The sequence below is a fragment of the Lipotes vexillifer genome, unplaced genomic scaffold, assembly GCF_000442215.2.
Source record: "Lipotes vexillifer unplaced genomic scaffold, Lipotes_vexillifer_v1.1 scaffold541, whole genome shotgun sequence".
NCBI classification, from domain to species: Eukaryota; Metazoa; Chordata; class Mammalia; order Artiodactyla; family Lipotidae; genus Lipotes; species Lipotes vexillifer.
In genome coordinates this window covers 265,657-280,490 of record NW_006771814.1, presented here as the reverse complement: position 1 = coordinate 280,490, position 14,834 = coordinate 265,657, and the positions used below count along the sequence as shown (strand labels likewise).

The 14,834-nt window shown below is 56.7% G+C and overlaps 3 protein-coding genes across 4 annotated transcripts in view; 2 read left to right on the top strand and 1 right to left on the bottom strand.

Annotated features, from left to right (window-relative positions):
- The window catches only part of RAB5C (RAB5C, member RAS oncogene family), a 23,059-nt gene extending 17,502 nt beyond the window's left edge, over positions 1 to 5,557 (top strand). Inside the window, exons 2-6 of the mRNA XM_007447169.1 lie at positions 971 to 1,223; positions 2,670 to 2,821; positions 3,028 to 3,150; positions 4,007 to 4,100; positions 4,633 to 5,557. Coding sequence (XP_007447231.1) covers positions 1,058 to 1,223; positions 2,670 to 2,821; positions 3,028 to 3,150; positions 4,007 to 4,100; positions 4,633 to 4,748 — 651 coding nt within the window. The 5' untranslated portion in view covers positions 971 to 1,057 and the 3' untranslated portion in view covers positions 4,749 to 5,557. The remainder of the gene's footprint in view (positions 1 to 970; positions 1,224 to 2,669; positions 2,822 to 3,027; positions 3,151 to 4,006; positions 4,101 to 4,632) is intronic.
- Positions 5,558 to 6,382: 825 nt separating this feature from the next.
- On the bottom strand, positions 6,383 to 6,865 carry HSPB9 (heat shock protein family B (small) member 9). Its single transcript, XM_007472253.1, is given in 1 exon segment — positions 6,383 to 6,865. A coding segment is annotated over 1 exon segment (483 nt).
- Positions 6,866 to 8,213: 1,348 nt separating this feature from the next.
- KAT2A (lysine acetyltransferase 2A) overlaps positions 8,214 to 14,834 on the top strand; it is a 7,862-nt gene continuing 1,241 nt past the window's right edge. Inside the window, exons 1-13 of one of the 2 annotated variants that reach the window (XM_007447168.1) lie at positions 8,214 to 8,552; positions 8,692 to 8,815; positions 9,153 to 9,298; positions 9,400 to 9,489; positions 9,800 to 9,981; positions 10,072 to 10,263; positions 11,118 to 11,224; positions 11,421 to 11,531; positions 11,625 to 11,761; positions 11,856 to 12,064; positions 12,281 to 12,407; positions 14,298 to 14,408; positions 14,732 to 14,820. In XM_007447168.1, the coding sequence (XP_007447230.1) occupies positions 8,214 to 8,552; positions 8,692 to 8,815; positions 9,153 to 9,298; positions 9,400 to 9,489; positions 9,800 to 9,981; positions 10,072 to 10,263; positions 11,118 to 11,224; positions 11,421 to 11,531; positions 11,625 to 11,761; positions 11,856 to 12,064; positions 12,281 to 12,407; positions 14,298 to 14,408; positions 14,732 to 14,820 (1,964 nt within the window). Of the gene's footprint in view, positions 8,553 to 8,691; positions 8,816 to 9,152; positions 9,299 to 9,399; positions 9,490 to 9,799; positions 9,982 to 10,071; positions 10,264 to 11,117; positions 11,225 to 11,420; positions 11,532 to 11,621; positions 11,762 to 11,855; positions 12,065 to 12,280; positions 12,408 to 14,297; positions 14,409 to 14,731; positions 14,821 to 14,834 lie in introns of both variants that reach the window. The other variant, XM_007447167.1, reaches the window with a different exon arrangement.

Here is a 14,834-nt window from a genome sequence, read left to right as displayed (position 1 = left end):
ACAAAAAAAAAAAAAAAAAAAAAAAAAGACATCAGTGCAGGAACACCAGCTGCCAGGTGTGCAGGTCTTCGTCTTGGTACCCGTGTTTGTCTCCGCCCTCCCACACCTCCCCCTCGTCCTCCCTTAGCCCCTGCCTCTGCCAGTGGAGAATGGAACTGAGGTCTCTATTTAAAAGGGAAATTTGGCAGCTGTTCTGACTGCCAGCAGAGCTCGCTGGCTGTGGTGTGTGTTTGGTTTTGTGTGTGTTTGGTTTTTTAATGTGTGTGAGACTTCTGGCCCATCAAAAATGAGAGCGCTGGGGGGAAGAGGCTCAGGATGAGAGAGTGAAATAAGGCTTTGATTCCAGCCTCACACTGAGACCGGAGATGGCAGGACAAAACAGCTCTTTTGATAACGACTTGCACCTGGCCAGGCCCTGGTCCCTGAGTGCCCAGGAGTTTGGCTGAGCACCTTGCCTGAGGAGCTTTCCGCCGGGACTCCCCGTTCCCTGGTTGGCCTCACCACCCACTCTGTCTTTGCACAGAGGCAGGCTGTGATCTGAGCTACCAGACTGCACGCAGGTCAACTGTTTGTTGAGCTAGATCCTAGTGTCCGCTGAGCCATTTTTTGGTACCCTGTGTTGCCTGTTGACTTAACTGTCACCAGGCTGGCATATGCCCATTCCTCTCCTGTGGGTATTTATTTGTATGTGAATGTACATATCTGGGGATGGGAGGTCAGTGTGTTTGCCCAGAACTGTGAGCCTAGCGTTGGGGGACCACTTTTCCCTTTACTGTCGGACGGCTGTAGGACCAGGAGATGTGTGGTACAGCCTAGTTAGGGCTCAGTGTCCTGAAGCTGGGCAGGGGGTTAGGGAGAGGGGAGGCAGTCAGCCAGGTCGTCAGGGCGGGGCAGTGACCTGTGGTTTAGGGAGGGCTCACTGGGTGGCAGTCTTTGGCCTAACCCAGCACTTCCGATTTCTCCCTTGCAGTTGGAGGCCCCTCCCCACTAAGTGCCTCTTTGCACAGCACTGGCCCCCGCCCCCACGCTCACCGGCACCACTGCAGCGGGACGGGCCATGGCGGGTCGGGGAGGTGCAGCACGACCCAACGGACCAGCTGCTGGGAACAAGATCTGTCAGTTTAAGCTGGTCCTGCTGGGGGAGTCCGCAGTGGGCAAATCCAGCCTCGTCCTCCGCTTTGTCAAGGGTCAATTCCACGAGTACCAGGAGAGCACAATTGGAGGTGAGTGGGCCCGAGGGAGAGGGGGTGGCCTCAGGGAAGTGGAAGAAATGCCTTGGCGTGGAGCAGAAGGGAAGCTGACTGCCCAGGGGCTAAGCATGCCTGGGGCAGCAGCACCTCTCCTCTGGGCCCTGGAATCAAACCCAGCAGCTGGTCTCCATGTCAGTCCCCAGCAAGCGTCTAGTAGGAATTAGCTGAGATTCGAAAACTGCCTTCCTCTCCTGGCTCCGTCTCTTGATTTCTTTGTGTGGCCCCGGGTACACCCTTCCACTGGCCTGGAGAGGGAGAGGCTGCGTCTGCCTCTCTGAGGGTTCTTCTTGCCGCTACCAGGCAGTGCATCTACCCCGGCCTCCCTCACGTTCCAGAATGGGGAAATGGCCTCGTAAGCGGGCTGGTGTTTCTGAAGCTGACCTTTACCCCTTCTTGAGCTCAGAGCCCGTCATTGATTTCCCAGTGGTCAGCATTTAGCACGTGAGGGTCTGGACTCAGCCTCCTGCCTCAGTGGCCAGTACACACCCCGAGGGGCTGGGGCCAACCTTGGGCTTGAGTCATCCTTTTTCTACCCTCTTGGTTGGTAGGAGGTTTCCAGGCAGCTGGAAACAAAGTAGGCCGTGTCAGCAGTCTTCTGCTGCCTCCTCAGCACTCGAGTCAGGAGCTGGAGAGGGGAAGTGAGGCGGTGCCCCAGGGGGGAGGGCCGACCGGGAGAGCGGGCTTCCTGCACAGAGCCGTCGGGATCCTCTGCTGCGACTCCCACCTGCTGGCCCCAGCTGCGAGACTCCCCTGAAGCACATGCACAAGTGCCGTGTGTTCCCCTGCCTCCTCGCACCAGAGATGGGGTCACTGTGTCCCCTGAAGGTCGAGCCAATCAGGAATAAAGTCGAGGGCAAAGCCGAGGGTGGCGGCTAGCCAGCGTGCCTGGAGGTGGCAGGGGTAGCGGAAAGCCGGCCACCCAGCCGCCACCTGGCAGGAGCACGGCGTGTACTTGAGTCTCCCCCAGCGTGGCTGAGTGCGTGTGAGAGTGTCCTCAGGACACCGAAGGCCAGCCGTGCCCCTGGGCTGGAGCAGACGGAGGGGCTAGGACTGTTCTCTGAGGGGAGGGAGGGGAGGAGGAGCGTGGGCCAACCCTTTTGTGCTTGGAGCCAGGCTTCTCCTAGACTTTGCCTGTCCTGCCCCTCGCCGCTGTCCTTCAGAGAGGGCTCCTGAAATGGCTGACGTACAAGCAGGCTTCCCTTCTCCCACTCTTGCCTGGCTGGGTCTGTAAAGCCTGTGCAACCCCCAGCCCCCTTGACTCACAGAAGCGCCGCTCCACCTGCCTTGCTCGGCTTCTCTGGCTGCCGGGTTGGGGGTTTTCGGGCTTCTAAGTGCCAGAGCCCGGATGGCACGGTGCAGATACGTGAGGGTGTCTCCTCGGCCCCTCTGCGCCTGGTAACACTGCCCTCCCTCTTCCAGCGGCCTTCCTCACACAGACCGTCTGCTTGGACGACACAACAGTCAAGTTTGAGATCTGGGACACAGCTGGACAGGAGCGGTATCACAGCCTGGCCCCCATGTACTATCGGGGGGCCCAGGCTGCCATCGTGGTCTACGACATCACCAACACAGTAAAAATTTTCCCTTGCTTCTCAACCCTTTGTTCCTGAATGGGGGGGTGGGCACATTTCCTCTGGTGTTTGGGGGTGTCTCGCCAGAATCTTCAGGGTGATGACATCTTGGACACCTCGGCTATGCCAGCGCCAGCTTCTCCAGTGAACAGCCCTGGGCAGAATGCCTGCTCCGTCCTGTTGACGCTCTGGCCCTGTCTCCCCAGGATACGTTTGCACGGGCCAAGAACTGGGTGAAGGAGTTGCAGAGGCAGGCCAGCCCCAACATCGTCATCGCGCTCGCGGGCAACAAGGCCGACCTGGCCAGCAAAAGAGCCGTGGAGTTCCAGGTGGGGGACGGACCAGGCCCCGGGGGAGGATGAGCCAGCTCCACTCGGCTTCCCCAGGCTGCTCGGGCTTTGTGAAGGGCTGCGTTGGGCGGCAGCAGGGGAGCTTCTGTTTGCTGTCCCCTCACGGCTCGAGCATGGGCCTAAAGGGGGTGCCGTCCACCACTCCGCCTTCTCTCAGTGGTGGTGGGGTGTGTGTGCATATGGATAGCAGAAGCTTCAGCTAATTTTTTCTATGAACTGGCTTTTTAACGAAACGGTGAAAAAGACAGACTTTTTCAGGTAATATGTGCACATAGGAGATTTTAAACAGTACAAGAAGGTATACAGGATGAAATTTGGGTCTCTGACCCTAGAAACTCAGTCTCCCTTCCCCCAAGTTCCTTGCAGTTTCTTCTCTTTCTGGAAACATGCACAAGCATATGAATCCCTTTCTTTACATACCATATACTTAATTTTTTTACCACTCCCCACCCGATGGACTTCTAGGTCGTGTGTAATTGCAAAAGACTGGAAACAGTGCCGTAGTCGACATCCATATACTTTTGTCCAAATGTGCAAGTGTATTTGTAGGATAGCTTTCTAGAAATATTTCCTAGCCTAGTGATTTTGAAGAGCAAGAAGGCAGAATGGGCTTATGGAGACCTGAGTCAAACTTCTGCCGACGTGTGTGAGCTGAGAGGTGCTGTATGTGAAGTGGGGGAGCTCAGAGCAGGGGAGCCTCAGGCCTGAACACCCCTGTATTGTCTCTGTTGTGCGGAAGACACTGTGATCAGGGAAGATTTTTATCCTGGGCCTCAGCCCCTGCCAACTGTCAGTGTTTCCCTCCCACCCACTTTCTCACCTCCATCCAAATCAGGAAGCACAAGCCTATGCAGAGGACAACAGTTTGCTGTTTATGGAGACATCAGCAAAGACTGCGATGAACGTGAATGAAATTTTCATGGCAATAGGTACGTTGCCTCGGCTCCCCTCCCCCAACCAGGGTGTGTTACTTGCCTGCTGTTCTGTAGTAGGTCTGTGGGGTCCCTTCACCAACAGATCTTTTACCATTTTAGATACTTTGATAAAATTGTTTTCTTTTTCATCTGACTCTCAGATATAGATCGCTCACTCCAGAGGTTTCTAAAGCCTGGGCCAAAGTCTCACCACTTCACTTGCTGACCCTGCAGCGTACCACCCACCTAAAGCTGTACATCACCAGCCCCCTACCCACTTAGGAGTTTTCGGGGGGCTCATTTGGCTCTAGAGTCATCCTGTGTGGGTTTGAATCCTCGCTCTACCACTTACTAACTCTGTGGTCCTGGGCAAGTTATTTAACCCCTCTTTGCCTCAGTTTCCTGAAAGACCCAAAATACACTTGGCACATAGAACACACATCCATCAGGATGTTGGTTATCACTGATTGGGTGGTACCCAGGTGGACTTGGGAGAGTACTAGGGTTCCCCCACAAACACCCATCTTCCCCCTCGTCTCCCAAACAGCTAAGAAGCTTCCTAAGAACGAGCCCCAGAATACAGCTTGTGCTCCGGGCCGGAACCGAGGAGTGGACCTCCAGGAGAACAACCCTGCCAGCCGGAGCCAGTGCTGCAGCAACTGAGCCCCCCTTACCTGCCCACTGCCCCCACCTCCTCCGCCTCAACGACCCGACTGGAATCCACTCTAACCAATCGCACTTACCGACTCGGGCCACCACTGGGGGGCAGGGGGAGGGGCCCACCATGGTTTCTCCATATCATTTTGATCATAGGCCGGAGTGAGTTATTCCACCTGCACCTTTCTGTACAAATACTAATTCAATTTTAAGTCTTAAGTCACTTTTTTAATATATATGATCTGCTCTTCCCACTTCTGCCCTTTCTACTGCTCTCCCACTCTTCCTTTGCCGGTAGTAGCCACGTGCCCCTGTTCCCCCCACCATGGTGTATGGGGAGGCGGGGGTTGGAGCAGTTACCCTTCTTTCCCTCTTGCTGATTAGCGGGCTCAGCAAGAGCATCCATATCCTTAACTGTGTTTGGAGTGTGCTTCGTTCTGGGTGACGGGGCAGGCCCAAGGGGCCAGGGAAGGGGGAGGCAGCTCTTCCCTCAGCTGGCTGTCATCAGGCTGCAGCGTCCCCCCCCACCCCCTGACTCACAGCTGGGAGAGAACCCACAGCATTACCACAGCATTATTGTGACAGCCACGAACCCATTGCCCACAGCCCCCTTCCCCCTCGTCCTTGGTCACCCTGACCTCTGGCTCTGAGCCCTGTTCTGACCAAATCACAATGATGAGTATTTGGGGGTGGGTGGGTAAGGGGGGTAGTGGGAGGGGATGGAACCAACTTTTTCTGTATTTTGTATTGTATGTTTTCTTCAACATGTAACCAATCAGTATCTTGTCAATATAGTCAGCCGATCGATCGACCTCCCGCTTGTCTTCCTTGTCTTTCTCTGGCAGAGTTTATCAGACCGTAGCCTCTCTAGCTTACTTGAAGTTAATTTAAAATGAACCTCTAAATCTTGTTTAACAAAAGCTTTCTTCCCCGCCCCCCCGCCCCCAAAGTGAGGGGATGTTGGTGGTCATGGTAACCAAGAGAAAGAGGCCAGCTGTTACCGCCCTAACTGGGTGGAATGGGGTGAGAGTGAGCTGGGGCTGAATCTCACCAAGGTTGAAGTTGAGGGCCTTGCATTTGCCTCTCCCCCAGCCCCTCCAGGTTTATATTGGGGTATGTGCAGTCTGTATTTGAAAACAGTTGGTCTCTGAACACCAGAAACAACCTCTTTGGGGTTTTTTGATTAGTCAGTACTAGGCTCGTGAGACACGGGGTCCTCTCACCCTCTTCTCTGAAGAGGAAGGAACACCGACGACCTCTGGAACCTTGGACTGGTCATAAGGCCAAGACGGCAGCCCCACACTGGGTCCAAGCCGTCCGCTCCCTAGTCTCTGGGGGGCCCTCTGCTGGTTCTGGAGTCAAGTGATGCTGGGGCCCTTTTGGCCCTCTGCTGCCCCCTGCTGGGGCTGCTGGTCCAAGCAGTGAGCTGAGCTGAGTAAAGCAACACTGCCCACTCTCCCAGCTTCCCGGGGGCCAGATTTATCGTCGACCACCACCTTGAGGTGCCTTTCCTGCCCCTCTGGGCCCTCCACCTGGCCTCCCTCTACCTTTGTTCTACCTCCCCCTCTGACCCCAGCCCCAAGAAACGACCACAGACTCTGAAGCTGTTGTGTTGCTCACTACGGTGGTGGTTCACTGGGTCAGGCTAGTTTGGAACCCTTCTTAGAGGCACGGCTCCTGAGTCTCGAGGCGGGTCCTGTTTGGGCTTCAGGGGAAGGCAGCACCCGGCACTGGCCACGGACGCACAGCTGGCCAGAGGGGGTCAGGCAGCAGGTCATGGCGGCGGGATCCAGGTCCGGTGGTAATGACATTGGCTGGTGCACCTTCTGCGCCACGCGGAAGCCGCTCCCATCCGGGTCACAGCCCTCCAGTTTCCGCTGGCCAGTCACCATCAGGCATCAGCCGTCCACTTGAACCACCAGCTCCTCAGGGGTGAAGCCGTGGGCATACATCTTCATCTGGAAGCCATCCTCCGCATGGACGTTGCCCCGTACAGCTGCCACATCTTCCGCGAGCTGCCGCACCGGCAGGGTGGTCACCTGGTTCTGTTTAGTAAAGGCCACGCTGGGACATCGGGACGCCGACTGGCTCCCGTTGGGGTGACTGCTACCGACCCGCTGCATCCGAGTGAGCAACTGCTGTCGAAGGGCGCGAGGCTCCGAATGCAGCGCTCGGCGCTGGGCCGGGGGGCGGACGCCGGGGAGCGGGGGCCCTCGTGGCCCCGCGTGGCTCCGCTCCTGCTCGCGCGATGCCGCCCCGCTCAGGGGGCTCCCTTGGCTTCCGGCGAGGTTGGCTTCCACAGAGTATGGGGTCAGCTGTGCACGTCCTACCTCCATGGGTCAGGTTGGCAGCTGCCCTGGCGCCCGCTGCTGCTGCTTTTATCTCGGATCCGGCCGCTTTCTCGGGCCCTTCCCCACCTTAATCAGAGGGCCCGGCCGCCGGGGCTGAGACCAAACCGGATAGGCCAAAAGAGGCTGGTGGCGCTCAAGCCCAACACTGGAGCTGTCACCAGCAGGGAGCAGAGATGAGATTGAGCCGCCGGGCTCTAGCCCTTCTAAGAATCGGGCCTGGGGGGAAGGAGGACTGTCCCCTGAACAGAGCCATCAGTGTGACCGCGGGGTCATCCATTCTTGGAACGTCCTGCAGTTCTCTGACCACGCACAATCCTGCGACACATGGGGATTGGGAGGTGGAGGCGCCTTCCCGGTTTCCTTCATTCCATCCCGGGCCTACTGTGGCAGGCTCAGAGCTGGGCTCTGGGACCACAAAGATGAAGACTTGGGCCCTGTGTGGGAGGTGCCCACCGTGTGGGCGGGAGAGCCGTTCCGCCCTCCTCTGCCTCTACTCCATCTCCACCTTGGGAGCCTTTTACCTGACCATGGCCATTACTGTGGCGCTCAGTGCTTATAAAATAAACCCTTTTTGCTGAAGTATAACGTGTGCAGAGAAAAGTGCGCAAAGAGAACACACCCGTGTAACCACTTAACAGATCAAGAAATAGAACTGCTGCTATTTAATCACCACGCTGGGTGCAACTCTGTCCCGAGACGTGTGGGATAGGGCCAGGGTGGGGGCAGGAGGGAGATGTGCAAGAAGCCAACTCTCCAGGCCCCAGGCCTGCATTTTCACCCTTGGGCTTGGGAGGTGATTCCCCAAACAGGATCCTGTGTTCTGGGGTACTTCTTGTCCCAAGAGGGCAGCAATCTTTACTATCTTGGAAGCCTTCAATAGAGATTACAAGTGAGGAGGAGTCAACCTGGGGTGCTCGCTCGGGCCTCACTTGTCTGTCCGACATCAAGAGACAGGACAGAAAAGCCTGGAAGCTGGAGGCAAAGGGAGCGACCGTGAAAGACTACAATTCCCATCATGCTCCGGGGCATGGACGCCTGCGCACTGAACGCCGGTTGCCCATGCGGCCCTAGGTCTGGGAGCGCCGCGCCGCGCTGCGCCGCGCTCCGCTGCGGGGAGGCCATGACGGAACCTTCCCAGGCCTCGACCCCGGCCCCGGCCGCGCAGCCCCGTCCTCTTCAGTCCCCAGCCCCCGCCCCAGCTCCGGCTCCTACCCTCAGCCCGGCTTCGGCCCCGACTCCGGCTCCCACTCCGGCATCAGCCCCAGCCCCGGCTACAGCCCCAGCCGGGAGCACAGGGACTGGGGGGCCCGGGGTAGGAAGTGGGGGTACCGGGAGCGGGGGTGATCCGGCTCGACCTGGCCTGAGCCAGCAGCAGCGCGCCAGCCAGAGGAAGGCGCAAGTCCGGGGGCTGCCGCGCGCCAAGAAGCTTGAGAAGCTAGGGGTCTTCTCGGCTTGCAAGGTGGGGGCGGGGCCTGGGGTGAGAGGGGGCGGGGTTTGGGGCATCCTAGGGCTTGGGTGGGAATGGGGGCAAAGTTCTGGCTGGGGAACGGCTTCTCACCCCGGGTTACAGGGTTATTGACTGATTCTTCTGCCTCCAGGCCAATGAAACCTGCAAGTGTAATGGCTGGAAAAACCCCAAGCCCCCCACTGCACCCCGCATGGACCTGCAGCAGCCAGCTGCCAACCTGAGCGAGCTGTGCCGCAGCTGTGAGCACCCCTTGGGTAAGGCAGGTAGTGCCCTTGGAGCTGGGGGTGGTGGTGGAGGTGCGGGGTCCTACTTGGACAGGATGACTTAAGTGCCACATAGTTTCATCTCTGAAAGACCGAAGCTGCCTCCTAAAGAGGAATTGGTCTGGGAGTGTGTATGCCCCAAGGGAGGAGAAAGGAAATCTGCCAGCCAGAAGAGACAAGAGGCCACCCAGATAGGAGCAGTGAGTCTCGTTGCCGGTCTCGCTGATTGGAGGGACTGAGGGTGTGTCTTGGCTGGCGATGGAAAGGAGTAGGAAGCCCTGTTGATTTTTTTCTGCTCCTTTTTCCCAACTGCCATTTATCCTTACAGCCGACCACGTGTCCCACCTGGAGAACGTGTCAGAGGATGAGATTAACCGACTCTTGGGGATGGTGGTCGACGTGGAGAATCTCTTCATGTCTGTTCACAAGGAGGAGGATACGGACACCAAGCAGGTCTATTTCTACCTCTTCAAGGTGAGCTGCTTCCAAGTGAGTGCGTGGGGGTGAAGGAGGAAGGCTGGGGGTCTGCAGCTCTGTATTCCGCCGACCTCTACTCCTCCCTCCTCTTCTTCCAGCTCTTGCGGAAATGCATCCTGCAGATGACTCGGCCCGTGGTGGAGGGGTCCCTGGGCAGCCCCCCATTTGAGAAGCCTAATATTGAGCAGGTGGGATGAGGCAGGTGGTAAGAGGATTGGGGGCATCTTGGACGAGTGGGGAGGCTGTGTTATCCATTCCCCCCCCACCCCCGCCCAAGCTGAGAACAGGGGACAGGTTCAGAGAAAGGAGGATGCTTTGGGCTAACCTCAGGGTGGGCATGGAGGTGGGAGGGGGTACAATTTCTCCTCACAGACAGCTCCAGAGCAAAAGCCCCAGAGAGCTCCCTGCCCTCAGGAAGCATCTACTTTTGAATAAGAAGGCCCTGCTGGCTGCCCACACCCCCTCCCGTTTTGTCCCCTGCCTACCTCACCTTCTCAGGGTGTGCTGAACTTTGTGCAGTACAAGTTTAGTCATCTGGCTCCCCGGGAGCGGCAGACAATGTTCGAGCTCTCGAAGATGTTCCTGCTCTGCCTTAACTACTGGAAGCTTGAGACGCCTGCCCAATTTCGGCAGAGGTCTCAGGCCGAGGACGTGGCTACCTACAAGGTCAATTATACCAGGTAGGTCCAGCCAGGGACAGCATGGGGGAGGCTTGTAGGCCCAGCCTGGGCTTTCATTTACCACCTCCCTGCTCCTCATCCACTCTGCAGATGGCTCTGTTACTGCCACGTGCCCCAGAGCTGCGATAGCCTTCCCCGGTACGAGACCACTCACGTCTTTGGGCGGAGCCTTCTCCGCTCCATCTTCACCGTTACCCGGCGACAGCTGCTGGAGAAGTTCCGGGTGGAGAAGGACAAGCTGGTGCCCGAGAAGAGGACCCTCATCCTCACCCACTTCCCCAAGTAAGGCTTATTCTGGCCTGGCAGGATCTTGCACCACGTTTACGTCCTCCCTGTGGTCCCCTGTTTTCCAGGAGGGCTTCCTGGATTGGTCCTTCCTCTCACTCCATGAACCTTCTGGGATCTGGGCCTCTACCTGGGAGACTTGCCCAAGGCCCAGATATAATTCGCTAGCTCTTTGCCTTTTCCTGTACTAGTCTGGGGATGACAGGTGCATGGCCCGAGTGCTAACACTGCCCACGCCCCTGGTAGACATGACTAACCGTTTCCCATGGGGTGTGGATGCAGCTCAGAATCCTTCTCACCACAGCACTCCTCAAGAGCTTACACTTGAGGTGAAACTCCTTTCCACCCCTGTTCTAGCTCTTTCTGTAGGATTTTTCTCCGTTCTGCCACACCACCTTTTCATTTTAAAGCTGCCTTACAGCCACCCAGTTCAAGAAGCTTTTCCCAACTAATGCAGGCCCTCATGCGCTCCTCTTGCCACCAGGTGGCAGTAAGAGGCGGCAGGAGAGGGTGGAATCACATTTTGATACTGAGGCCCAGGGTGACTGGGTGCCCCGCCTGGCACACGCCTGGCACACAGCGCAGGATGGCTTCGGTTCAGACCCTGTCTCCCTGTGCTGTTCACCGTGGCATACTGGGCTTCTAGTCTCTGTTCTGGATCATCCTGTCCTCCTACCTTCAACGAGGGGCTCCCAGAAGACGGGGAGCTGTGCCTCTTCCTTGTCTGAAGGCAGAGGCTGTCTCTGTCTCCCAGTTCCCTGAGGGCAGCCTCCAGGCCTTCCCGTGTCTGGCCCAGGCTGCTCCCTCGGTTGGAGGACAGAGCTGCGGGACAGACTCTACCCTCCCCCCAGATTCCTGTCTATGCTGGAGGAGGAGATCTACGGGGCAAACTCTCCAATCTGGGAGTCGGGCTTCACCATGCCGCCCTCAGAGGGAACCCAGCTGGTGCCCCGGCCGGGTATGTGCCACACACAGTAGGCTTTCTGCTTGGCCCTCCTGGCTGATCCTTAGCCCCGCAGTGGAGGAGGGGCTGCGATTGGCAGCAGTGGGGTAGTACAGGAGGGCTCAGCTGGGGGTGGGAAAGCCTGGATCCCTTAGAGGGACACACCAGCACCTTCAACCTCCATCCCCTGATTTTTTCGTCTCTATCTCAGCTACAGTCAGCGCTGCGGTTGTTCCCAGCGCCCCCATCTTCAGTCCCACCATGGCTGGGGGCAGCAACAGCTCCTTGAGCCTGGATTCCGGAGGGGCTGAGCCCATGCCAGGTGGGTGCTTGACCCCTGACCTCTACCCCTCCTTTACCCCTCCCCCAGCCTCTCTTGCTGTCCCTGAGAGACTTTTGCCAGCTTCCTCAGCAGGCGAGAAGAGGAAGCTCCCAGAGAACCTGACCCTGGAGGATGCCAAACGGCTCCGTGTGATGGGCGACATCCCCATGGAGCTCGTCAATGAGGTCATGCTCACCATCACGGATCCCGCAGCCATGCTCGGGCCTGAGGTGGGCAGCCCAGCTTATGGACCCGTTGTGCTGGGGGTGGGGTGGTGGCTCACCACCTGAGACCCCAGCTCAACACCCCTCCTCTGGTGCCCAGACGAGCTTGCTGTCAGCCAACGCCGCCCGGGATGAGACTGCCCGCCTGGAGGAGCGCCGCGGCATCATCGAGTTCCACGTCATCGGCAACTCGCTCACACCCAAGGCCAACCGGCGGGTGTTGCTGTGGCTCGTAGGGCTGCAGAACGTCTTCTCCCACCAGCTGCCACGCATGCCCAAGGAGTACATCGCCCGTCTCGTCTTTGACCCGTATGTCCCCAGGAGAGCCCAGCCCGAGGCCACCACACCCAGGCACCTCCTCCTTGGCCTCCCCACTGCTCCCCAGTCCTCTTCCTCCAACCCTTGGCGATGCTTGCTCCTTAGTTCCCAGCACCATGTACAGCTCAGGCCTCTGGGGTGGTTGTGGGCTCCTGGGGAGCATTTGGGGGACAGGTAGGGCCTGTGACCTGACCCCTCTCCCCTCAGGAAGCACAAGACTCTGGCCTTGATCAAGGACGGGCGGGTCATTGGTGGGATCTGCTTCCGCATGTTTCCCACCCAGGGCTTCACGGAGATTGTTTTCTGTGCTGTCACCTCAAACGAGCAGGTCAAGGTGAGTCCATGCCCCTGGTCCCAGCTCCATCCCACCCCCTGCTTCTGCTCTGGATGAGGTCAGGGCAGCACAATAGTGACACAGCTGCCCCCAACCCTTCTTTTAGTGGCCAGACAGTTCTTCACACCCCCACAAGGTGGCAGTTGTACTTTGATAACTGGATTAAGGAAACACCTGTTGACACATGGCACGCCAGAATCAGTAACACTTTTATTTTGTTTTCTTCTAGTTTTATTGAGATAAAACTGACATGTAGGACTGTGTAAGTTTAAGGTGTACAGCCTGATATTTGACTTAACATACGTCGTGAAATGATGACCACAGTAAGTTTAGCGAACATCCGTCATCTCATATAGTTACAAAATTAAAGGAATAGGAAAAAAATGCTTTTCCTTTGTGATGAGAACTCTCCAGATTTACAGGAACACTTTTAAATGGACCTGTATTTCTTTCATCACAAGAATGTTCACATACGTTGGGGAGTTAACTTTTATAACAGCACCCTGTGCTGGGTGATAGTCCTGGTTTCTGTCCTTTAATTGTTACAGTAGACCCACTAGTAAGGTCCCTGGTTGTCCTGTTTTATTTATTTATTTATTATAAGTTTATTTAATTTATTTTATTTTTGGCCGTGTTGGGTCTTCGTTGCGCGCAGGCTTTCTCTGGTTGCGGTGAGCGGCGGCTACTCTACATTGTGGTGTGCGGGGTTCTCATTGCGGTGGCTTCCCTTATTGCAGAGCACGGGCTCTAGGCGTGCGGGCTTCAGTAGTTGTGGCGCACGGGCTCAGTAGTTGTGGCGCACAGGCTTAGTTGCTCCATGGCATGTGGGATCTTCCCAGACCAGGGCTCGAACCCGTGTCCCCTGCATGGGCAGGTGGATTCTTAACCACTGCACCATCAGGGAAGCCCTATTTTTTATTTTATTTTATTTTTTTAATACTCTTTTTAAAAAATATTTATTTATCTATTTATTGTTTATTTGGCTGTATTGGGTCTTAGTTGAAGCACGCGGGATCTTCGTTGTGGCATGCGAACTCTTAGTTGCGGCATGTGGGATCTAGTTCCCTGACCAGGGATCAAACCCAGGCCCCCTGCATTGGGAGCGTGGAGTCTTAGCCACTGGACCACTGGGCAAGTCCCTTGTCCTGTTTTGTTTTTATTTATTTACTTTTTAAAATGGTGCAGCCACTTTATTTATTTTTGGCCACGCTGTGCAGCTTGCAGGATTTTAGTTCCCCCACAAGGATCAAACCCGCGCCCTCTGCAGTGAAAGTTTGGGGTCCTAACCACTGCGCTGCCAGAGAGTTCCATGGTTGTCCTGTTTTACATAACCCCTATCTGCATGGTGCCTCTTTGGTCCTGACGTGTGGGGAAGACAGTCTCTTTGGAGTTCAGATATTGTAATGAGTGGGGCCCTTGTGATTCCCCCTCCCCTCTCCTCCAATTCTGAGGCCCAGAGACTGGGAACTAGCCGCCTGAGGACCACAGCTTCCTGGTTGGGTTTAGATGCAGGCCCTCCCTGCCATAGCTGGCCACCTGACTTGGACACATTTCCTAACATAGCTGAGTTTCGGGTGTTTTTCTGTAAAATGGAGGTAACGATAGCTGTTTCATGGGTTAACTTGAGGATTACTCTGTAAAGAACCAAGCACCACACCTGTTCCAGAGTAAGCTCTTAGAAATCCAGCATCCTTCACTTTTCTCCCCATAAACTCCCCTTCCTCTGCCAGTTGCCTTTCCTCCTACCTGACTTGGATCCCCTGGCTATTCCCACCTCCTTTCCAGTCTGCTCCCTCCTGTCCCCGCCCTCCCCTCCCTGCCCTCCTGAGACCTCTCTAGCCGCAGGCCTGCCCCCTGCCCCCTGAAAAGCCCCGCCCCCTTCCCCTGCAGGGCTATGGGACTCACCTGATGAACCACCTGAAGGAGTATCACATCAAACACAACATTCTCTATTTCCTCACCTACGCCGACGAGTACGCCATTGGGTACTTCAAAAAGCAGGTGACCCTCACCTCACCCCGTTTGCCCGCTGCCTGGGCACAGGGGTCATTCTGTCTCATCCCCAATGTGGATGGAGTAGGAGTCCTTCGTCTCCCCTGTTCCATCCCACACCTGCGGGGGGAGTCCTTCACGCCTGTATTCCTCCCTCCTGCTGCTGCTCCAGGGAAGGATAGGGTTCTCTAGGGCAGTTGGGCAGGCTGGGAGAGCTGGGAGGTTCTGGGGGTGAGTCGGGGGGGTGGGTGGCCAGCCTGGAAACATGCCAGGGACAGATTCAGGTTGGAAAAGGCTTGCTGATGGATTGGCCGTAACTCTCCACACCCTAGGGCTTCTCCAAGGACATCAAGGTGCCCAAGAGCCGCTACTTGGGCTACATTAAGGACTATGAGGGCGCGACACTGATGGAGTGTGAGCTGAACCCGCGAATTC